This window comes from Rissa tridactyla, chromosome 1 (genome assembly GCF_028500815.1).
Source record: "Rissa tridactyla isolate bRisTri1 chromosome 1, bRisTri1.patW.cur.20221130, whole genome shotgun sequence".
NCBI lineage: Eukaryota > Metazoa > Chordata > Aves > Charadriiformes > Laridae > Rissa > Rissa tridactyla.
Window position 1 is genome coordinate 162,510,771 of NC_071466.1, and position 23,944 is coordinate 162,534,714.

Sequence of the window (23,944 nt, forward strand, 5' to 3'; positions counted from 1 at the left end):
AGCAACCTGGCCAACATCAGCACTAGGGCGAGGCAAGGGACTGAAAAACAGGGGGCAAGTAGAAATGGTAAGGGCTGGGGCTGTGGCACACTCAACCTGTCCTCTCCCCCCACCTCTTGCTGCCCTACGACAACAAAAGCAGTGCTCCCTCCTCCCCCTGGAGGGCTGGGCAGTTGGGCCTCTGCTAGAGGAGGAGAAAAACACCCCGTCGTGCACCACCGAAACCTTCCCAGTACCACACAAGCCCACAGCCTGACACCCATTCCCATTATGAATGGTATTTAATTCTCCTTTATAGGCGGTTTGCCAATAAAAGGCTCCATTAATAATTTACAAGCAATAAAGAGTACAGCTCCTATAAAACAAGGGTTTGTTGCAAGCTTAGTGTCACTCCAGCCGTGGTGGGGCATCGGCACATGAGCCGTGCTCCCTGTGTCGTGGGGCTGGAGGCGAGGTAGACCGGGGAAGAGAGGACCTGAAGTACTCAGTGCCACAGGGCAGTGGACACGGAAGTGATGGGAGAAGGGCTTCAAATGTGTGTGAGATATGCTCCTACACAGCCTGATGCCACACAGTTCCCCATCTGGCAATCTGACTACATACCAGAGACAAGGGCAGCCCAAGGTGATGGGGAACAACCCATGGGGGTGGTTTCCACCATAACGGTGGAAGACATCTCTCCAATAACATACAGAAAGCTCAGAAAGGCAGCACGTGTTACTCCGTGGCTCTTGGTGGCTTCAAGTGGACCAGAAAGGCTGCCCCTGGGGGCCTTTGCTGCCATCATCCCCTCAGGGAGGAAGGACACGCTACCTGGAGAAGCTTAGGGAGGCAGGGACCTCCGAGAACATCTCCTGGGGACGGTAGATGGCAGTGCCTGCTCCGCTGCCCCCAGCTCAGTCCTCGCCCTCCTCGATCCACAGTGGGCGGGTTTGCTCCTGGAAGATGCATCCCCGAACCACTTTGGGCAGCTCCTCGGCGTGGCTCCAGGCGTGGGGCTCCACACGGGCCCAGGAGCACGGCAGAGCATGGAGAGCCTGCTCCACACCACGGCACACCTTCAGCACCTCTGAGTCCCGCTGGCCCGCCTTCCCCAGCAAGCTCCTAGAGAAAACACAGGGACAAACGTTACCTTTGGTGTAGGGAGACGGGGTGGCAAAAACACCCAGGAACTCCCTCACACGAACACAAAGCTAATTTTCCTGCCCTTTTTCCCCTCACAGCCACCAACCCCAACACACACAGAGCAAGTGCTCTCTCACCAGTCCTTGTCTCTCCCTCTGAACAGAGACAAGAGCTTGTCTCTCCTCCTGTGACACCCTTCCTCCATGCCTCTCCGTCTTTTCTTACCTGAGTCCTCTAATGTTCTTCTCGGTGACCTCGACATGGATAACGATGGGGTATATTTCACTTTTAATTAGATCCCTCACACTCTGAACTCCCAGCTCTAGTAGACAGTGTTTATTCTGGAAGGGAAATTGAATAGATTTACTGATTAAAATGGAGAAAAAATAACCCCAGCCCCTGACAGTTACATTAAATCAAACCCCACACTGTGAAATATCATTGCTTTTCCAATAGTAATTCCATTAAATGTGGGATTTATGGACAGGGCCAAGAGGGAAGGGGAGAATTAAAGAGAGGGGTCACCCACTCCATCACTGCCAACCCAGTCCCCAAGCCCACCAGACCCCTTGCTCAGCCACAGCCCAGCGTCACATCCCCTTTGTCATCATTGTCACCCACAGTCCCACATTTCTGTGTGCCCTGAGCAAAGCTGTTGCTGCTTTGGTGAAGATGAGGAATGTGAGAGCAGGGAGGCCACGTCTGCATACAGAATTTCCCACTGCCGCCCCAGTGGATCCCCAGTTGCCATTTCTTTCACCTGAGCTCACAACCCCACAGCACCTGGACCTAAAACACCCTCCAAATTACCCAACCCCCAAGTAAACAACTCCTCTATAGCCACACTGCCCTCACTCTTCCCCCGCTCAGCTGTCCCCTCCTCTCCTCCAATCTGAACGGGGTGCCCCATCCTGGCCCTCTCTCCCTGCATCAAACAGCTCAGCACCTTCTCCATCGCCTCCCGGATCATGCGGATTCGCCCGCTCTCCCTCCGGTCTTGGGGGGCACTTCTAGACACAGGGTGCTCCTGAACGTGGATAGCGCTGGGATCCCCTTCTGCCAGCTTCTCTGCGAGCCAAGAGGAGACACGAATAGGGAGACGTCAGCCCCTTCTCTCTCCTACACGCATTTTCTGCCGCAGATCCTGCACGTTTGCTGCTGCGCTGATGCTTATCGAGTTCGCTGTTTATGGATTCTGGAGAGCGAGTCTAATTATACCACATTACATGTTGGCATGGATCTCCTGCAGCTTTCCGTGTACAGAACAAGCAAGATATCACAGCTGAAGACAACTTGCAGGGCAAGAGCAGCTCTTGTGTTGCAGTACCACAGCGGCCTAAGCCAGCTCACAGCCATTATCCCCCCTGCCCCGCTGCCAGACTGTCTCACCCCCTCCGTAACAGAGTACGGCAGAAAAATAATCACTTTATTTTGCCAGGTTTGTGATTTATTTTGCAGGCTTTGTGAGCTGCACGGGCTCATAGATGGGTCCAGTGAGCGGCAGGGATGGGGAAGCAAGGGGAGCATGCATCTTGATGCGGGAGAGTGGGAAGAAGGTGGGGAGCAAGCTGAACCTCCTTTTGTCGGTGGCAGCCTGAGCCACCTCCCCCCCTGCTGGGAAGCAGAAGGACGGCACCCAGCAGACGAGCCAACGTCAGGCAGGAGAGCAGCGGAGAGGTGATGCTGAGGCAGAGAACTGGGGGCAGAGCCGACAGGACAGCGAGGGCCAGTGTGGTCGAAGCAATGACTGCCAGCTGCCCCCAGTAACTCCCACCAGAAGACAAGACAATGCACACGCGGAGACCCCACTTGGGAGCCACAGGCTTTGCAGCCCAGCATGGATGAAGCAGGCTCTGGGCTCTACCTGCAGCCCTAAGCAGCTGCCCATGCTACCACTGAAACATGAGCTGGGAACCTAACGAGGCTTTTAGGAGCTGCTCATCCCTAAGGTAGAAAGAAAGTAATGAATTTAAGAGAAAATCTGTTTAGAATTGGATCCAGAGCACGTTCCAGCTCTCTCAAGCCCCAGGCTGGCTGGGCATCCACCGCTACCTCTGCCTGGTGGCACAGGTACGTCCCAGGTAGAGCTGGATCCTGCAAAGCCATCTGCTTCCTTTGGGGGCAGCAGGCTCCTGTGGAAGCTCAGCTGGCTTCTACTAACTGCACTGGCTTGGGAGTTCTCCAAGGGAAAATACAGGCAGCGAAGCAAAGAGGAACAGCTCGAGGCGCCCAGATCACCTTCCTTCCCTCGCAACAGGCAAAACTGACAGGGGCGAAGTTTTGCCCTCGGTGTAAAGTCTCTGGCTGTAGAAATGGCTTCGAAGCATGTCTCCCATGCAATGTGAGGGGGACCCTGCAGGGGGCTCAGCAGGCCAGGATATACGGCCGAGTTACTCAGATAAGAAGCCCAGCGGCCAAACTTTGTGGAGACATCTTTCTTCAGCAAACCAGAGACCTTTCACTACCTCCATCAACAGCCCCCCCAGAAAACATACCAACTAATTTTTCAGTCCTGCAGTTGGCAAAGGGAGAATTCTAAACACAGGGAAAGGAGAGAGATGGAGAAGGGAGGAGGAAGGGAGGAAGGAGGAGTTCTCCTCTATGAAAATTCCCTGTGGGGAAAAAAAGCCCTTTCCCCAGCAACCTCTGCAGTGATGTGTCAGCCTCACGCTGCTGGCAGAAGGGAGAGAACAGCAGCACCAAGGCTGGATCCTCTTGTCGCTGAAGAGGAAGAACTGGTATGAAGTCAACCTGCAGGTGCCACCTCAGCCAGAGGTTTCATCTCTGGGAAGAGCCATCCAGAGCAGCAAGGCAACAACACCGCCACCAACTCAAGAGAGAGAAGAGAGAGAATTCCCATGACCCAGGAGACCAGAAGGGCGGGCTGGCTTCCTTGTGAGCCAAAAGGATAGAACACAGTTAAAAATAGGAGGGAACATCTTGCAGACACTCAGCCCAAAAAGGTGACCTGTCAACGGGTATTGTCTGGGAAGACTGAGAGACCCCCACACTTAGCCACTGAAGGGACACCTCATGTCCTCTCCAAGAGTCCCATGAGACCATGTCTCATGCTTCCAGGACTAAGAGCACCTCTTCCCTGCATTGGACTGACTAAGGTCCCCACAAAAGTGACATCCTCAAGCAACATCTTGGCTTTCCACCAATGGCTAAGTAGTGGAAGGAGATTAAAGGGGAAAACAGCCCTGGGAAGTAGAAGACTTGTGTACTCTACCTCACTCAGACACAGACTCCTACAACAGTCTTGGACATGTCAACCACTTATTGCTGCCTACCTGCTGGGCACACGTGGAAGTCCAGGCGAGAGGTGGGCAAGTCCAGCAGGTTCCTGATGAGCCGTGGTGCAATGCAGTTAGGCGACAGCACCACAGGACGGGGTGTCTTGACCACCACAGGGCGCACCAGGCTGTAAGGCTTCAGGCTCACGTCTGGGTCTGGAAGACAGGAATGAAGAAGAGAAAGAGAAAGGTGAGAACATGGGAGACAAGGCTGCCACTAGCCCACAGACCATCCTGTTTTTTCCTGTACCATCCCCTCATCCTGACTCATGGAGGCACCTACCAACCATCCTGTGTCCCAGGAGAGATCCTACTCTGGTTACCACACTCACCCACAGGCAGATACCCTGGCTGTAGCCCCCCTTGCCCATTTCCTGGGACTCTCTTGAGTTACACACTAGTTTATTCTCCACAAAAAGTTACATGACCCAAAGAATCACAGAAGCAATGGAAAGCTCCATAAAGCCTAGGAAAAGGAGCATGGGCCTCCCAAAATCGCATTTGCAGGGTTATAAGAGGGATCCTGGGCAAAGTGACTGAGGCATCCCAGATGCCACTGTCCCTTCAGTGCCCACAGGAGACAACTGTGTGTCCAAGGGTGATGGGGCAGGTGCAGGGGTAACAGCTCACCTGAGCAGGGGTCCAGCCACAGCTGCTGAGGGGGCTGTTCTGGGCTCCTCTGTGGTTTGGATTTCACCAGGCGCAGTTGGTCCAAGGCCCGTTTCTTTAGCTGAAGAGAAAGTGAGGGCAATAAGACCAAGAACATAGACCATTTCACACACAGAGAGCTGGCTGCAGAACACCCGCTGGCAAAGGGAATGGAGCACACATACAAAAAGCATGGGGCCGTGTCTGCCACCCATCAGGTTCAGTCTGGGAAGTGGGAAGGGGGTAGGAAAGCACCCACAGAGCAGTAACACTGCCTGGGCTGTAAGCCCTGATCTTCTTGCTAACCCAGCTGCCACCTCCATATGTGTTGATTTACCAACAGAGTGGGGCAGAGTGCATGCCGAGGTGGTGGGGTGGCCATAGGCACACACACACGGCTCTCCTGGCTGGCTTCTTTGGCTTACATTATTTCTGTGGCCCCTCTGCTGCCCAGGTATCTGGCCCTTCTCCTGGATCTTCAAAAGCTGGTGAGCCCTGAAAAGACAGAGAGGTTGCCCTCAAGCAACACTAGAGCCCACAGGGACTGTAGCCTGCTGTGACCCTCTTCACCAAACCCCAGAGAGACCTGCTGAAGCATGGGCATGTCAAAGCCCTCACTCAAACTCCCAATCTCTCAAGGGCACCCAAACACTACTGCACTGGTCCCCCATTCAAGGCTTGGGCAGCCCACACTACCAAGAGGAAAGTCCCCACCCCTCAGGACTCCTAGGGGATGCTCACCACAGAGAAATGGGGTTGGTACCTCAGGTACCCCCCTGCCTTCCTCCTCACCCTGGTTACCTGCTGTAGTTGGGCACTGTCCCCTTGTCCAGGTCCCGCATGGTCAAGGGATCGACACGGGAGCAGTACCACTCCAGCCGCCCTTTGTGCATGGTGTCTGTGACATGGAGGATCTCCCGACACTTGACGCACAATGCATAAGGGTCTGATGACTCCAGGAGGGACAGGTTGGTGCGTACATAGAATGAGTCTCCAGAAAACTTCTTCCCTTCTTCTAGGGCTTCCCGTAGAGGCTGGTATCCTGCAGCAGGAAACATAGGTCACCGGTGCGGACATAGGAGACAACCATCACCAACAAGATAGACAGGTCTCCAGCACAGCTATGATGCTACAGATTGGGGTGCGGGATGCAGAGGAGGCAAACAGACAGGAGGTCTGTACTTCCATCCTGTAACTCAGAGGATGCACATGTCACACCAGACAGGGAAAGCTACCGGAGCTACGGCCAACCCCTGTATCAGAAATGGTGGCCTAGGACCAAACAGGAGAGGAGAGAGAATAACTGATATTTACCTCCAGGGCTGGGTGGAGGGTCTGGAAAGGGAGGCAGAGAGCTCAGGCTCAAAGGAGACCCAGCTGCCAGGGCCTTACCTTCCAGGTCCAGCTGAAAGACGAGACTAGAGGGCTCATCCCAATGCAGCAGGCTCAGGTAGGCAACCTCCCGCGTGCAGTTCTCTAGGGAAAGCACCTCTTCCTTCAGCGACGGCACTCTCAGCTGGCAAGGACCCAATGCCATTAGACCTAGGGGCTGGAAGAGCAGGTTCCCCCCCCGGCAGCTCCCTCACCCATCAGGGTTATACAAGAGATGTCACACAGCAAGGCAGGTCCAGGGAGAGCTCTACCCGAGGACAAGGCATCCTCAGTCTGCCTGTGGTTCCCTCCTCTGCCTCTGAAATACCCGCTGCCAGCCACCACCCAGTCTGGAAGCCGGGCTGCTGTGAAAGCAAACATGCGTGCATGAACGCATGTGGGAGTGGGGGTGGGAGAGCTGGTTTATTTTCAGTTACAGGTGGGATATTAATTCAAGTAGCGTAGCCGTATTTCAAGTGGTGTCTTTCTTGCCAAAACAAACGCCCTTCCCTCCCTCCAGGAGCTTTCTTCAGAGCAATTATTCTCTGTAGCTCAAGAGGGTCATGAAGGCCTGAGAAACCTCGCTCCAAAATTGATCGCTTCGCAACAGACACGTGCGGGATGCAAACTGTTCTGACATATTACAAGGTGACAGACAACTCCAGGGACATATAGCCACTGTTGCCTTAATCTGCGTGACTCCTTTTTGTTTCTCCCCTCCCACAGCTGAAGGAAATGTTTCAGAAAGCCACAGCATTTTTACATGCACAGGTACACTCAGGTGCCATGACACTTGGATGGGTGTTTGTGCCGCATAAAGCTCTGGGCAGGGAGCAGTCCCGCGAACCAAGAGAAATGGAGGTGGACTTCAAGCTGGCTAGTGGTCAGCTTGCACTGGGGAATCACTCCGCACTCCTTGCGTCATGCCAAGTGCCTTGCAAACCCACAAAGCAAGCCCATTCCCAGACTCACCTCAATGAGTCGGCACCCTTCCCGGAGTCCTGCATCCTCGACCCGTGAGCCTGGCTTGACCCACTGGACGTAAATCCCTGTCATGTTCCCTCCAAGGATGGAGATGTCTGCTCCAAGCCTCTTCTCCTCGGGCGAAGGGTTGCTGGGGTGACCCATACTAGTGAGCTGCACCACCAGTGACCTGGCAAGGAGAAACGCCAAGTCCAGCAACTGAAATTTGCTGCCTTTTCTAAGGACTGGTCCCCCAGGCCTTGTGTCCAGCTACAGGGTGTTTATGGTGCTGAGCACTGCGGTACAGAGCTCATGATTCACAGCTATCACCAGGGCACACACACAGAGCTTATGAACCCCCACGACCCATTCCACCCCACCAGCCCCAACACCAAAGCCAAGCTGGGCTCCCACGGTCCTGTCCCTACCTAGACAGATGTGTTTCCAGCCCAGGACAACATCCCCAGCCCTGCCATAACATATGGGCCAGCACACACACAAAAAAAAAAAAAAAAAAAAAAAATGGAGTCCTGCTAGGAAGCAAGGACTATAAGATCTTCATTTCTCTCCTCTCCCACTAGTGAAAGAGCCCTCAAGGGGGGAAGGTAGAAGGGTCTCCCAAACATGGTCCCCCAGCACCACGAAATGTCCCCCCAAGCTGCCGGTTCAGAGCGCCTAGCTCAGAGATCAGCAGTCACCTTCTAGTGACCTCCTTGCGGCTGGGAAGCGTGGACAAGCAGATCTCCGACTTCACCCTGGTGTAGGTGCTGCTGGAAGAAGAGGAGAAGGCCCCAAGCGAGGCACTAGCAAAACCACTGCCTAGGAAAGAGAGCAAGAAGGAGAGAGAGGGCACGTCACCTCTCCGAGCACTGCAGGGAGCTCACGTTCTCGGGGTGGAAAGGGTCTGTCACCCTCTCCTGGGCATTTTCTAGCATCTGACTGGGAAATTGAGGCTGCAGGGAGGCTTTGAACGGTCACCCTCCTGGAAAGGGTTTCCCATGGCTCCAGAGAACAAGCAAATCTTCGCTCCTTTCATCAGCATTTCAGTCAGAAGGCAGCAGCAGCAAGGAGCACCTGGATGTGCCTGGAGATCAGCCACCAGCACCCACCACAGAAACTGCCAGCACCAGGAGCTCCACTCTAGGAGATTTACAACCCATCACCCACGTAGTAGCAGATGAAGGGAATACCCAATAACACCCCAGGGCAAAGGCATTTCTCTCTTCTGTTACCTACTCCCCCAACTCCACATCAAGTTCTCCATGAATTTAACAGACCTGATGTGAATAGCTGCCTGCTCTGCAGAGGAAAAGCCTGCTTTTCCAGCTACTGTGCCTGGCAAAGCACACGGGGATGTGTGGATCCATAGCACCCTGCTGTGGGCACAGGACCCTCACAATGAGCTGCACAAACCACAGACATGAGGCAGGGTCAGTTGTCCAACCCCTCTCCCCACAGCCACCACTTCTTTTTAGCTAAGCCCTTTGGGGAAAGCCCTCACCCTGGTACCTGTTGCATCTTCCATGCTGCTAAAGGAGCCACAGGACAAGCTACAAAGGAGACACAAAAGGGAGCTGTGAGGCAGCAGCTTTTCCAAAGCCTGTTTGCGTCCCGTTCTCAACCCCGTCCCCACAGCCTTCCCCCACCCTCCAGAAACACCCTCCCAGCCAGCACGCAGCTCCCAGCCAGCCTTCCCACTCTCAGTCCCCACTCCAGGTTCCCTCCTCCCCTGCCAGCCTGCTCTCCCTGGCCCCCACAACCCCCACAGAGGAGACACAGCCTCAAGCAACACACAGTAATCACCTTTTGTAGGGCATGCACCTATCTTCCCGCTGCCGACGGAGGATGGAGCCGATGCAGGGAGGGAAAGGGAAGGTAGAAAGGCGGTTGATATCCTTCTCGCTGTCAGGAGTCACCTCCTTGGGCAGAGTGAGAGAGAGACACCTGCTAACACCAACACCCAGCACCACCTCGCCCTCGCTTCAGGCCAGGTTGCAAACAGCTCCTCGGGTACCACATGGCTCTTCAGGGACCAACCACCTCCCTCCAAACACCCAGGGGCACCTTGTTTTCCCAAGGAGAGAGCACGGATGGAGATGCATGACGCTGCGTCCCCATCTTTTTGCAATGTACAAGCTGTGGGAGTTGTAGCAGATGAAGGGAATATGAAACCTTGTCCTCATATCTCACTTATAGCCACCACACACCCAGAAGTGTGAGTAACCTGTGGGACCACCCATTTTAGGGTGCTCTAGAATGACAGTTCAAAGAATCAAAGGAAAGAACCTGGCTCCCTTAAAAACAATATGATGCTGCTACAGAATTCAAAAAAGCTGGGATTTCTTCCCCAGCATGTGAAGATTCAACAGCTTTTTGGGGAGGATAACATCTTACATGAGGCTGTTGATTTCTAGGGTGTCATATGGGATGAAGACAGTTTCGCTTCCCCCTCTTTCCTACCCAGCTGAGCGCTGCACACTTTGGTGCAGCACTGTCTGGTTTGTCAGAAACTGAGAGAACAAAGCTTTGTGCCTGGGATCTGTCCCGCCTTCCACACCACCCCATGCCCAGTCTTCCACCAAGTTACAGCCCCACGATGAACCTGCTCCAATGCCTCTGTGCCCTTCCAGAGCAGCATGGGTCACCGATGACCTCTACTGAGGGTCAGCCTCTCATGGTCAAGCGCTCACCATGCTCTGAATGGCCGAATCCCCTGGGAACGGGATAGCAGAAACCCCCAGTGCATCCACAAGTCCAGTCGTAAAGCTGGTAGGGTTGTCTACGAGGCTCCAGGTGCTGCTGACGTTGGAGCAGAGGGAGTAGGAAGAGCTGCACATCTGGGCGAGAAGGGACTCCATCATCCCATTGCGTCCCCCAGAAATCAGCCCTGACCCCTCTGCCTTCTCTGTTCCCCCTTCTTTCTAGCCATCCTCACCTTGCTCAAGCTGCGTCTGCCTTGGCACCGCTCCAGCTGTGCCTCCAGCGTGCTGTTCAGCCCTTCTGCCTGGCTCAGTTTGCTTAGGAGCTCGTCCCGTTCCTCCTCCAGGGCCCGCACGCGTTTGCGGTACTGGTCCTTCTCGATCAGGCTTTGGGAGTATTGTAGCTGCACCCCATCACGGCTCTGGATTGCCTGCAAGGAGCCAGGCTGAGAGTGAGAAGAGGCAGAGAACCACGCTACTAATCCACACCTCCTACCCTGGCATGGATGGAGAAGATCCACTGGGGAAGGAGGGGACATCCAGAGCAGAGACAAAAGCCCCGGTCCTGCTGGGAGGTGGAGAGCCAGAGCGGAGAGCAATTTACCTGGTCCCGCTCTTTTTCGATCTCCTCCAGCTGCAGCAGCACTGTGTTCATCCGATGCTTGTAGAGATCGCAGTCTTTCTGCAGCGTCCGGTATTTCAGCTGCAGATCTTCCACCTCCTGGAGGTACTGGCAACAGCAAGCAGCAAGCATTAGCCCTCCTGGAAGTGACCGCTGTGGCTTCCCAGCCCCCTCCCTCCCCTCTCTTCCAGGCCCTGGTCAGTGTGTGGGGACAGGGGCATTGATGGATGCTCTACCTTATCCCTCAGCTCTTCGGCCCACTGCAGTTCGTTCTGCAGGGAGTTGAGTTTCTGGCAGAGATCCTGCCGGTCATCTTGGGCTTCCTTCCAGTCGTGTTCCAGGATGTCCAGCAGGATCTGCTCAGAGCCTGGCACTGGGCCCTCGCCGGGCGCCTAGGAGGCAAGAGGGTACCATCACTGCACCACAAGTACCAAAGGGAGCACCAGACCAGGGCAGTGACAGGCAGACTGGCAGAACTGCCACCATCACTTCCGCATTAATCGACTGTGTGCTCCAAGGCACAAAGTCACACTTGTGACCATATCCAAGAGTCACAGAGCTGGAAACAAGGACCCATCACTACCCAGACCCAGAAGCAATGTCAGCCACCACAGCCAAGCAATATGCTCAGAGGAAGGGACAGGCCAGACCGGGACACTGATTTCCCCCATCTTTCCAGTGCCCATGTCACCAGCACTGATGGTGCCCCAGGAAAGGAGGTGACCTGGAGCCTGCCATGCCCCGCCAGGTACCTGCAACATGCCCTGCAGCTCCTGCAGCGACGCCGTGAGCCGCTGGTTCTCAGCCCACAGCTCGGACACAGTGTCGGGGTGGCCCCGCTCCTCCGCCTCCCGCTGGGGCGGTGTAGATGCCTGTTTCCGCAGCAGGCTGCACTCCTCCTCTAGGCTGGTCACTTTGCATTTCAGGTGGTCTACCTGCAACCCGGGGAAGGAACACAGTGTGACACACAAGGCCCTGCACCTCTGCCTTCGCCGGAGAGTGAAGCAGAGAGGACGCTGGGCAGAAGAAGGGCCCAGAGGCGAGGAAAGCAAGGGCTGGGCAATCAGCTGAAGGACTATCCTACTGTTGGTCCAAGGTTAGTGTAGCTGCACACAAAAGCTTTTTGCCTGCAGGGCAGAGGAGGAAGATATTCTTGCGTAAGCACATTCAGTCTCAGGATCCTCTCTTGGTGCAACAATTTTCTTGCCACCTTGGGGCATCCTCACTGCAGCTGGCCTTGACCCTGGGTGGACCGGGGACCTCTGCTGCGCCGCCAGGGCCAGCAGCTGTGAGTCCCTCAAAGGCTTCCCAGCTCCTAGAACAGCTGAGAAATAAATTTGCAGCAGAAAAATCCGCTGGAGGCTATCCAGTGCGGGGAGGTGACCTCTGGCCTTGGAAGCATTTGCGGCTCAAGCTGCTGGAGGCTGCAGGGTACCACAGATGCATCATCCCACCCTGCCCTGCCCTCACACTCCTCCACCAACATGTCACTGGAGACAGGGGAGCTCAGTTACTTTTAGGAGAAAGGGAGGTCCTCACAGACCTGTAACGACTGATGAGGTTGATCAGAGAACCAGTTTCACAGCCAGGTAAGGCTTTGAAAGCAAACGGGGCAGGGGAAACCTATCAAAGCCACGGAGCACTTAAACAGCACTGCCAAAATTGCCAAGGGAACTGGATTACCTCTGCAAATCTGCCCAAAAAGACCCAGAATGACTTTCAGGGACTGGTCACTTCTGGACCCTGGAGCCAGGAGGAGAAGACAGGCTGGGACCTGGTGGCCCTGGTGGATTTCTCCACCCCAGAGTCACCCGCAAGCACTTCGCCTCCTGCTCAGAGGAGGCCCAGGGGAGCTGGCATGGGCAGGAATACCGGATAAAAGGTAGGGGAGGATCCCGGGACTGTCAGAGCAGGATGAGGAATGAAAGATAACCGCTGGGCTGCGTGAAAGGTCCAGGCCCAGACTGGTGGGGGGAATGCCAGAAGGCAGCAGAGCACCAAGGAAACTGGGTTATTAATAGGTTCAAGGTAGGGCTGTCCTTGCCCAGGCAGGAAATGGGCGCGTGTTTGCTGGAGGTGAGAGCTTGGCAGCTGGAGTGCAGTGTCATGAATTCCTTCAGGTATGCGGCATGAGTCTCCCAAACATCATGAGACGAGGAGGCGGTGGAGAGAGGCAAGGAGGGGGGAGGCAGAGCCTGGGCAAAAACACTCCTATGAACATCAGGGCGGGCTGGGCAGCTCCAGGCAACACACGCAGGCACCCAGGGCCCCGCATGCAGGTGGCTGCACAGCCACCATCCTCGCTAAAGAGAAGAAAACGCAAGCCCTTTCCCAGGGAAGGAGTGAAAAAGACAAACACGCAGCTCAATAGAATCAGCTGCCTGCTGCGTGCCTGTGCTGCCCGGACATAGTGCCGGCACCCATCAGCAGAGCAGGCAGCGCAGGACAGCGAGCACATGCAGGAGAAGACAGGGCATCTCATGGTACCAACAGCCAGGCTGAGAGCCGAAGGATGCTGGGGAAGTCATCGCTCTGGCAGCTCATCTGAGGAGCTGGTTCTGGCTCCTCTAGGTAATGTATCTCCAGCTGCAGCAGGAGCTGGTGATGTAACTCCAGCTGTCCCAGGGTAGTGGCCAGCCTCCCATGCCATGCCCATGGCTTGGATGCTCTGCCCTCCTCAGAGCACGCTCCCCATCAAGAACAGGGGCACACATCCTGACACCTGTCCCACCTGCCATCAGCTCCTTCATGCCCATCGGCCACCACGCATGAACATCCACATGCATCCCCTCTTGGCCATCAGACCCCTACCACCTTCCACCACCCACCCCTGCGCTCCCTGGGGCCATACCACCAGCTGCAGGTCCCGGCTCCGCAGCACGGCCATGTTCTTCTCCTCACAGAGCTGCGCGTAGCGCATGGCCATCATGTAGTTCTCATCCTTCAGCCTCAGCAGCTCCACGCTGTTGGTATCCCACTCCTCCCTCAGCCGCTTGCAACGCTCCTGCACCTTCAGGAGCTCCTGCAGCTGCTGTTCCATCCGGGCCTGCTCTTGCTCCAACGCCTGGTTTTTCACCTGGAGCTGGTGCTCCTTCAGCAGGTGCTCCTTCCGCTGAGCCCTCACCTTCTTCACCTCCATCATCAGAAACTGAGTTAGTCCCTCAGGGCCTTCCTCATCTGGGGGGAGACAAAGGAGAATCATGTCCTGGCTGCTGAGACAGAGGTAACCCTAAAAAAAGCAACCCAATGCTGTTTTCCGTCAAGGGGGGCCAAGCTCTCCTGTGGGTTTGCAGCACTTCTTGTCCCAGCCTTATGGCACCATGGTCCATCACACATGTACATACGGTCCCCTCCCTTCCAGAGCACAGAGCTGTTGGGGTTCCAGAGCACAGGGTTGTGTTGCGCACAGGCAGCATGAACCAGGGCTTTATACAGGCACATGGACAGATTTCTGGCCCTTCCCATGCAAGCCGCAGTTGAAGGGGGAACAGAGTGCCTCTCCCTACCCAGGATCATAGAGCAGCGCTGGGCTGGCTCCCTCCCCGTCAGCCGGGTGTAGTGCTCTGGGTAGTAAAACTCTAAAGCCTCCAGGAAGGCTTCATAGCCTCGCTTCCCACGGCGCCGGAGGATGTCCATCAGGTAACCTGAAAGAAGGGATAAAGAGCTAGGATGAATTCCCTGCAAAACAGAGAGAAAACAGCATAGACCAGCTTTGTGATACGAAATAGCGTCTCCACCAGTTCTGCTTCCATCCACAGGAACAGGAATGGCCAGAGGAGGGAACGGGGTGGGAGCACTGCCTTCTTCTGTGTGCTCCCAGGGGGAGGCCCACAGAGGATGAGAGGGAGGTATGGCTGCAGAGCGTCTCAAAACCCAACAAAGTCGGCGTAGCACTGCAGCAGGAAGGACCAGGAGGCCACAACACCACATGCTGGGTAACATTCACTATGTGTCAAAACCAGGTTGTCCCACACAAACCAGACCCATCTAAGTGCAATTTTATGCTTTCTCCCACCTGTCTGGTTGCTTTTGCAAGGGAATCGGCATGAATTCAGCACCTCCTCCTCATCCTGCTCGTCTATCACGCGGCACTGGCGCAGGTATGGGGTGAGCTTCGCAGGGTTCAGGGAGCGGGTCAGCTGGTGCCGTGCACTCTCAATCTTCTCCCAGATGGTGTCTTCTTCCTCCTCTTGCTCCGAGAGGCTGCAGGCTTGGAGAGAGGCATTCTCCAGGGCTGGGATGACAAAAGGAAAGAGATTTGAGGAATGATGGAGAAGCACAGATGAGCAGGCACGGGAGAACATGAGTTGAGGTATAAGCCTGCAATTGATTCAATAGTCTTACAAATGGGACTCAGAAACATCAGAAGCCATTTTACATACAAATCAGTCCAGCAGGATCTTGAGTGTCCACCCAGGGCCTTAGATATGCAGGAGGCAGAAGGCAGTGGTGCACAAAGAACTTAGGAGCATACACAGTAGGAAGTCTAGACAAGAAGTCATCTTCATCCCTGAAGCACTCTTAAACTCCCCCGACCCTCACACATCTTCCCTTTTTCCCCATCCCTGACAACGAGAAATTCTCAGGACTAAGAATTTTCACAGCCTGGGACATGGTCTCATACTGGGGCTGGAGAGGAGGGTTTCCCTGGGGATCCATTTGCCCTGTGCATGCCCCAAGCATAGTTCCCCTGGGACCTTCCCATGGAGCACCTTGGCTACAGGTACTGGAGCCAAAGAGGAGTCACAAAAGCATATCTTCCATACATCTCTGTGGAGCCCTGGAAATACGTAGCAACAAGGCAATCTCTCTGTCAATCAAATAAAGCAAGAGTAAGCCCTGAAGCCAATGGACTGAAAACCCTGAGAGCAGTGGTGAACCTGCTCCATTAAGTCCTACAAGCTGTGATGGAGCAGGTACGTGCAAGGAGCTGTGTATCAACTAAACTAGCATTATCTATTTTCGCTTGAGAAATAAAATCTGCTTCACAGGCCACCACAAATTCTTTTAGCTGGCAAGGCAAGGCACAGCAAATGCCTTCTGAGACCTAGAAGCCACCTCTCTTCCCCAGTGTGCACCATCACCTGCCGCTCTGGTGGTGGCATCAAGTCCAGCTGTCCTACCCTGGCCACACAAACATCCACAGGGACAGTGCAGAGGTTCACACTGCCTGAAGGCAGGGGGAAGGAAATCTCCCGCTCTTTTTTCTTTTCTTTGGGTTTTGGATTTTTTTCTTTCTTTTGGTGAGAATGATATCACGCGATTTCAGACAGCCAACTAACACAGCAAGGAGGATGGCTGAGACAGCTGCACAAGAAGTTAATCCTCCAAACAGAAATACGGGAGGCTTAGGGTCTGCTGGATGAAGGATAATAGGAAAAGAGAATTGTTGAATCCACAAAAGATACTCAGGTGTCTGATTTCCAGCACCAAAGGGCTTAGGAGCCTAAATACCGATACAGATCTGGATCCTCCTAAGTTGAATAAAGAAAACAAACTGCGTTTCTTGCAGAAACTGATCTTTCTCATTTGGGACAGGCTCGCTTGCCACAGGGACACAAGTATGCAGAAGAAGGATGCAACAGCAGGTCCCAGAAGTTGCTCTGTTTTGAGCTCCACTCCTCGGTGGCAGATTTACGCCTTTAAACCAAAGGGTTTCTCCAAGAAACCCAAGCCGGCTGTGCAAGCAGAGACCAGCTTCTCGGCAGAGAGAGAGAGAGAGAGAGAAAGCGAAGGGGTCTGGGAGACGGTACCCCTCCTCCCGCCCGGGGTACCCCCTCCTCCCGCCCGCCGCGGCCCCTCCAGGCCGGGGGGCCAAGGGGGGAGGCAGTGCTTCCCCTTTCGGCCAGCCCGAAGACTCTCTTCGAGGAATGGCGAGCGGGAGGCCAGCCCCGAAGAGGCGGCTGGGAAAGAGGAGGAGAAGGGGAGCAAACATCCCGCCACCACCCCTAGAGACCGGGCGAAACCCCCGCCCCCGGCCGCCCCGGAGCGATGCCGACGGGCGCGGCGGCAGCTGCCTGAGCGGGAGAGGGGACACAGAGGGGCTGCGCCGCCCCCGAGGGCTCCGCAAGGCCCGGGGGAGAAGCGCCCGAACCCCGCTGCCGGCCGGGGGCTCGCCCCTTACCCGCCATCCCCGTCGCCAGCCGGGCTGCCCACCGCTCCGCTCCGCTCCGCGTCCCGCTCCGCCGCCGTCTCGCCGCCCCGGCAGGTGTGTCTGAAGCGCTCTCCCCACCCCGCTGCACCTTCCCTCCCTTCCTCCCTCCCTCCTCCAGCCGACTGGGAGGGAACTGGCACCCCCCCCCCCCCCCGCCCCGGGCAATGGAGAGCCCAGCCCTGCCCGCCCGCCCCCGGGGGTCGCGGTGGCACTCACCGGCGGGACGAAGACGGCCTCTTTCCCCGGCCTCTCCCGGTTTCTGAGACCCTCTGGCTACTCCTCACCTGAGCGAGTTGAGGAAGGGTTTTTCTTTGCGTGTGCCCCGTCTTTCCCGCCCCCCCCCCCCCTCGCCCCGCTTAGCCCCGGGATGGAGCTGCTCTCCGGAAGGATGTGGCTCGCCAGCGACTTCTCTTCCGAAACACACACGGCTTCACCTCCCGACAGACCGGCGGGGGAAGGGGTGTGCTCCGCTTGGCCTCCCAGCCGGGCCAGGCGGGTATCTCTCTGGGCAGGGTGCAGCCTCCCCAGCTGGGAAGTGCTTAAAGAAGAGCTTTTTTGGTTCAAGGGTTCCAGAAATTGTAGCCTGACCACCCCAGGTGTAGGACTGGTTCTGGACTGGGGCGGCGGGGTGGGGGGGATATTAAGCAAGGGCAGAAAATGCGGGTGGTGAAAATAAGCCCTGTCCAGGCCGAGAATAGCTCCCCCAGGCTTAATTTTGGCCCCCAGTCCTGTGTAGTGTCTGTGGGTGGAGCTGGGCGTGGAAGAACCCCCGGGGCAGCCTGGCTGAGCTGTACCCAAGGGCATGCAGGGGCTTGCACTAGCCCGCCTGACCAGGCACTGAGTCCCCTGGGCCAGGGGCAGATGCCGAGACGCCTTCCTCCCCCAGTCCAAGTGGCCACAGCAATTCCAGGAGCAGATCTATCTGTCCACGCAGCATCCCAAAGAGCTCACACAGGGTAACCCCTACCAAATCTGTGCATATCGCTGGGACGAGGAGGGGTCTGTGAGAGATGGAACTAGAGACCATGATTGGGTCCTAACATCATACGCCTTCCCCTCCAAGGCTAAGGTGCTTTTCATTTTCTCTAGCAACCCCATTTCACTCTCATTTCTTGACTCTTAACCGTGTCAAACCTCAGACCTCAGTGGTCAGGATAGACAGCACAGACTCTGTGCAAGATATTCCCAATGCAATATCAAGCTCATAAGTAAATGGGAGTTCACCTAATTCCCCCCACCCTTGGGATCAAACCACAGGGTAGCCCAAAGTAGTGCTGTGCATCCCTCCAGGGCTCTGGACATAACAGGAAGGAGACCTACATTGTTCCTGCCCCTGCCAACATGTTCCCAAAAGGGAGATGCCCTCAGCATCCCGCCACTGCAGCTTCTAGACCCCACCTCTGCATGGAAACCTTTCTCTCCTCCTTCGGGTAAGTGAAGAAACCAAAGCGGGGGGAGTATGAAACAATCTTGAGGTATGAACTGGGCTCCATGCCCTCAAGGATTCCCGCTGCACCCAAAATGAACATCTTAATTTGTTTCTTCTCCAGGGACAATGGCAGATGCATCCCCTCTGGATCCCACAGGGCTCCTGCACCGGCTTCAGCAAGGTGGTTTGAGGGAAGGGAGGCTTTAGCAAGACCCTTTCCCCATGCTGCTATGTTCTTTTCAAGATCAGATGCAACTCCCATCTGGGAATTGAGACTGTCTCTGTGTGATGCACAGAGCATCTCACAGATACATAGCCTTTTTGTTGCAAAACACACACAGGTATTGAGCAAACACCAGGCACACGGGCGCACACGGGGCTTTCAGCAGACACCACCTCCTCTCGCATGGCATCCGTCCCAACAGGCACCGGTTTGACACCCTGAGTGTATGAATTTGCTGCTGACTCACCTCCCTGCATGGGGTCCCGACGGCCGCCTTCTCCTCCCTTGTGAGCCCAGCTCTGCACAGCTCCCTCCCAAAGGTATGTGCTGACCCAGGACCACCAGCAGCAGGGCGCAACTCTGGCCTCAAGTCCTTACCTCCAGCCAGAGGCGTCCAGTTGAGTGATCAAAAGCAAGTACAAGCAAGGCTGCCTGCAGGGAACCCATTCTGACTCAACCCGTGTCAATTTTTGCCTGCTAGTTATTCTCTTGCAAAAAAGCCAGGTCTCTCTCTCTGTCTAGTGAAAAGATTTCCTGAGCAGGATATTTTGTGGTGATAGCAGATAAGATCTTCACAGTCACGATAAAAGCCCCAAAACAAGGGTTGGTTTCTCTCATTCACCCAGAGAGATGAACTCAAGGCTGATGTCAAGGAAACCTCTCCTTCCACCCGCCCTGACCCCATGGGCAATGGCTGCGGTGTTTCGTGACTCAGAGCGCGCAGACATCAGACAGAGCAGGTCCCACATCAAGCACCATCAGTCGCTCTCCTTCAGGGAGGGTGTCTTCTGAGATCAGCAGGTACCCCAGGAGCAGGCAGACCACCCCTGAAAGCTCTGAGCTGGGCGGATGATCCCAACAGATCAGACAGACGGCTCCTGAGAGGAAGGAGATGGTCTGTCCCTCATTTTTGGCCAGGGTATGGAGGCACAGAGATGAAGAGCTCGCCCTTTGGAGGGAAGCTGCAGTCGTACAAGACAATCCCAGTTTGTCTGAGATGCGCTATCCCACCAAACCGCACGTGCTCAAAGCCAGGTATTACATTTCCAAAATAGCTTTACTGGTAGCAGCTACTTTTGTGCTGGCACACTTGAGTTCACACTAGGAATGACATTGGGGTGTTTGGGTGGAGTTTTTTTGTGGTGGGTTGTTGGCTCGGTTGTGCTTTGTTGTTTTTTTTTCAAATCCTAACCAAAATAGTCGCACTGGTAAAACTTTCCAAGCCACGCCGGCTCACACAGGAAATCTATGACAGGCCAGCAAGTGGTGAGCCACGTGTTGTTTCCATCGCCAGAGGAAGGGCACACATGGCCCACAGAGTGTGACAAGCAGCTGGGTCTTCTGCAGGACCTTGCGGTGTGGATCCCACCAACCACTAAGAGGTCGGCAGGATCCCTCCGGGGCGAGCGAGCCCATGCTGTGCTGGGGGGAGCAGGGCTGGGTATGCCATTAGGAAGGTCTGAGGCGTGGAAGGAATTCATTACATTCCTGATCGTGTGGCTAAAAAGCCGTGAGTGTAAAGCTCAAGCTGTGGTTACAGATGGTGACCTTAGATGCTTTGTAAAGTGCTGCCCTGTGTTTTGGGAAGCGTGGTATCTTTACAAGCCTGCCCTGAAACCTCCTACCCACACAGTGTCCTTAATGGGAGCTGGTCAGAATGTCTTCAATAATATATTTCTTGCTTGGTCCTCTTTTTTTTTCACCAATCAAAATATGCAGCCCAGTGATTTGCAAAGACCTACAGCTTCCAGTGAAGTTTTAGGGGGGAGGTTTGCTAAGGTCCAGGGTGGTGGTCTCCCTAGACAGGTTGTGGAAAAGAGTTTGAAATACCCCCCTAGTAACAACTTTCACTCTGCAAGAGCTGTCACAACACGATTTGGTGTCATGAAAAATCTCTCCGCGGTTTTTGTTCCTGTGTGGAACAAAAACAAACGCTGAAAAGGCAAAAGAGGTTGTGAAACAGAATTATCGGCTCCAGCCTGATCTAATCCGCTCATACGCTGGTTCGCACCAGATTAGTTAACACATACAGAAAAAAAACCAAACCAAACCACTTTTATTTTCCTAATGACACTCATCAAACTCGGTGTTTATATTAACAGCCTTTGCAAGGACTTTGACTACCTGCTCATCTTCCCCAACACTTTTCACAGCCGACATAAGACTGCCCCAGCACACTGACGGCGTTTGTTCCCTTCATGGTAGTGGCAATGACTGCAGAAGGGGAGGAGGAACGAGGGCCCCCCCCAAAAAAAAGGGACAAGCGGCTTTCATGGCAGGAAGGAAATGCATGTTATCTGTGTGTGGGGATAGCAAAACAAGCAAATATTTCCTTCAGCATTCCTCCCCCTCACAAACACACCCATTGCCTGGAGCTACAGGGAGGCAAAAGTGTGTGGGAGCCTTTTGGTAAGGTATTGGCAACACATCTCCGTCCTCTTTAGCGTGTTGAGGTGCGCAGGGTGGCAAGGAAGACCTGAATTAGAGCAGGCTGACGGGATTCGAGTCACTGGGATGAGTTTCCTCACTCCAAAGCTGCCCGTGGCAAAGGGGATCCACCTCAACAGGGCTGAGCCTGGAAATCTCCTGCTTGGCTCCCACCTCAGCCTTGCTCGCAGTTGCCTACTCTTAAAGCATTATCCCTGTGGGATCAGTCCCAGCTTTTTTTTTTCCCCTCGCTCTCCACGAAATGCCCCAACTGAGGGTCCGTCTCGCTGCTCATTGTGAATCCAATTTGGGGCTGCTTCTGCAGCAGGCTTTGCAAAGGGACTATTAAAATCTGCCCTCCATGGCATAAGAAGGGTCCGAACACTTACCATACAGAGGTCACAGTGACTTCAGGGGACCAATATCTGCTCTCCCCAGTATGACCCACTCTGTCTAGAAACTGGGAATGAATTCAGCTCTCCAACAAAGGATCCACCTCTGGCTTTTAGCACTGTGCATGCAAAGAGAATTTGACTCTAAGGGAGGAGAACCACATGGACTGAAGATGTACACACAAAGAGGGTGTAGATCACACCTGCTTCGGGCAGAGAAGAAATGACTGTCCAAGAGGAAAGGCGATAGGGGAGGGAGCCCAGAGAAGAAACAAACTCAACTGCATTTTAATTGCAGCAGGCAACAGCTCACCAAACCCACCCGCTTTCCCTTAGTGCTTTCCTTGCACGCTGAGGCTGCAGCCACCAGAGGTCAATGTGACCACGTCAACCTCCGCCAGTTGTTGCTTGGTGCTGCACAGAGCCCTTTTGAAACTCTGGGACGACAGAAACATGAAGTAGCTAGCATTTTCCACCTCTCAGAACATAACTTTGGAGTAGATTTGCATGTAAAGTGACATTCAAAGCATTAATTCCAATGTGACCTCAGCACTATCCTGGAAAAAAGGGCTTGAGAATGACAATGTCCCCAGTTAGCATCCTGCAAACACTATGAATTGAGACCCTGTTACTTGACCATGGTCCTACAGGACCCCACAAGTTCTCCAGTCACTCCAGGCATGTCTCATACTGCTGGTTTCAGTGTCACTCCAGTGTTTTCATTAGTTTACGTGTTAGCAACAGGTGGAAATGGGCTATCTGTCCTTCCCAGAGTCCCACTTCTTCTCCCTGGGGCGTAAGGTCCATCACAGTGAATGAGGTCTGCCACAGATCCAGGCTGGCTGAACAAAAGGAGTAGCTGACCTGCAGCCAGAGGAAGGCAAATGGGTTAAACGAGCAGGGTCATCAGCCTGGATTAGAAGTCAGACAGGCAAGACGGCACTGTGCAGAACAGAAATCAATATGCCTAGATAGCTCTGTAGCATCCAGCCATTCCTCTGTACTCCCACGCATACCAGTCACCTCTTCTCCATCCCACCTATGTCCTCATCTAGACCTCCTCAAACAGTCACAGAGAGGCCATTTCCATCCTAGCCTCCCAACCCCTTTATCATCTATGTGGACACCCACCTAGTCAGAGCAAACAAAATACTCCTATTCCTGCTCCAGCAGAGCTCCAGCCTCATCTCCAGCCTTGTGGGATGTCAGGTTTCCCTAAACAAGAGACGTCTTCTTCTCCAAGAAGACTCCACTGGACTACAGGATCATCAGTGGTCCTCTGCCCAAAGCTGGCCAAGCATGTTTCCACCATCTCATGTGAGCTCTAGCTTAGGATGGGAACAAAGATAGACCAGATGGTAAACTCTGCCGTGTGTTTGCAGGGCAGCTGAAGTCGAAGACAGGAAGACAGTGAGAATCACCATCACCAGCTCAGATGCTATCATGCAGACGAGCAAGCTGACTGAGCAGTTTGAAATCAGAAGAACAAAGTGTCACCAGGAGATTAGCTACTTCACTGAGAGCGCTCTCTGCCCACTTTAGAAGTGCCCTGGTCCCCCATGCAGCTTTGACAGTAGGGAAGGAAGGAGCTTAGGTGGAAAACGTCATTTCCATCTTCCCTTCCTCCTCCCGGAGATGACCAGTCCCATATGGCTCCTCTGCTGAGCTGGTACACAAGCATGGCCTAGGATCTCTGGCAGCCAGAGTCCCTAAGAGTCACTGTCAGGCTGAGGCTGGCCAGATTCTGATGGAGGAGGAGCAGGAGGGGGCGATACCATCCCGTAACACCCATGACAATGAACATGTGCCGTGTCAGGGAAAGGGATAGGGTTCATGTGTTGAGGAAAGAAGATGCTGCCCACCAGCAAATTTGCTCCATAAAGCAACAGACAACATAAATTAAGTACCCAAAATGCCTCTTCTGCTGCAACAGTTGGGGCTTTGAGGGCACAGGCTGGTAATGTACCTGGGAAGGCATGTTGGCATTTCAGCCTGCAACCCATCGGAGCTCCAAGAGCATCTGTCGGAGGACAGATCCTGGTTCACCCGTGCACCTGGCATTGCAGTTTATGGTTTGGGCCACAAACCCCAGCCTGGTGGTTTTCTAGCCCCAGAAGTACCTGACTGTCCTAGGGCCATCAATGCAGCTGCAAGAGAGGGAGGCATGCTGAAACTTTGCTGGGATTTCAGTAGGCCAGGACCAGGCCAGAACCTTTTTTCCATGGCTGGAGAGCAAACTTGCTGAGGACACAGACAGGAAAAAGAGCTGAGCTCATGCAAAGTCTCTCTGGAGAGGGCAATGAACAGCCGTTGTTGCCAGCACTTGTAACACTGCTGCAGAGCCATAGGGTGGCACCAGCCCACCATCCAACCCTTGGGCAATGAGGTGGCTGGGGAAGTTCCAGGGCAAAGCCCAGAAGCCGTGGGTCAGCGTGGCCTTCGGCTGGAGCCCATGCGAAGGGAAGGATGTGGGAAGCCAAGGGCTGTGCTTGTTCCTGCTGCAGGTCCACACCAGACCCAGCTACTCTTGTCCTACAGTTGATTGGAGATCACTGCTGCCCTGAGCAAGGCCCAGGCTTACCTGGAGGACAGCAA

At 54.6% G+C, this 23,944-nt stretch overlaps 1 protein-coding gene across 2 annotated transcripts; it reads right to left on the minus strand.

Moving 5' to 3' along the window:
• Window positions 1–323: 323 nt before the first annotated feature.
• On the minus strand, window positions 324–17,211 carry CARD10 (caspase recruitment domain family member 10). Of its 2 annotated transcripts, XM_054203261.1 has the most exons (21): window positions 17,095–17,211; window positions 14,740–14,958; window positions 14,231–14,368; window positions 13,576–13,901; window positions 11,477–11,659; window positions 10,961–11,116; window positions 10,707–10,832; window positions 10,339–10,533; window positions 10,094–10,240; window positions 9,207–9,322; window positions 8,913–8,953; window positions 8,102–8,222; window positions 7,413–7,593; window positions 6,462–6,585; window positions 5,871–6,111; window positions 5,495–5,564; window positions 5,052–5,151; window positions 4,419–4,577; window positions 2,072–2,193; window positions 1,351–1,466; window positions 324–1,104 (listed from the first exon to the last, which is right to left on the minus strand). In XM_054203261.1, exons 3-21 carry the CDS (start codon window positions 14,358–14,360, stop codon window positions 897–899), a joined length of 2,862 nt encoding a protein of 953 aa, XP_054059236.1. In that variant the 5' UTR covers window positions 14,361–14,368; window positions 14,740–14,958; window positions 17,095–17,211; the 3' UTR covers window positions 324–896. The 2 variants fall into 2 exon arrangements, with proteins under 2 accessions (XP_054059236.1, XP_054059244.1); XM_054203269.1 differs by lacking the exon at window positions 10,094–10,240.
• Between the last annotated feature and the right edge of the window lie 6,733 nt (window positions 17,212–23,944).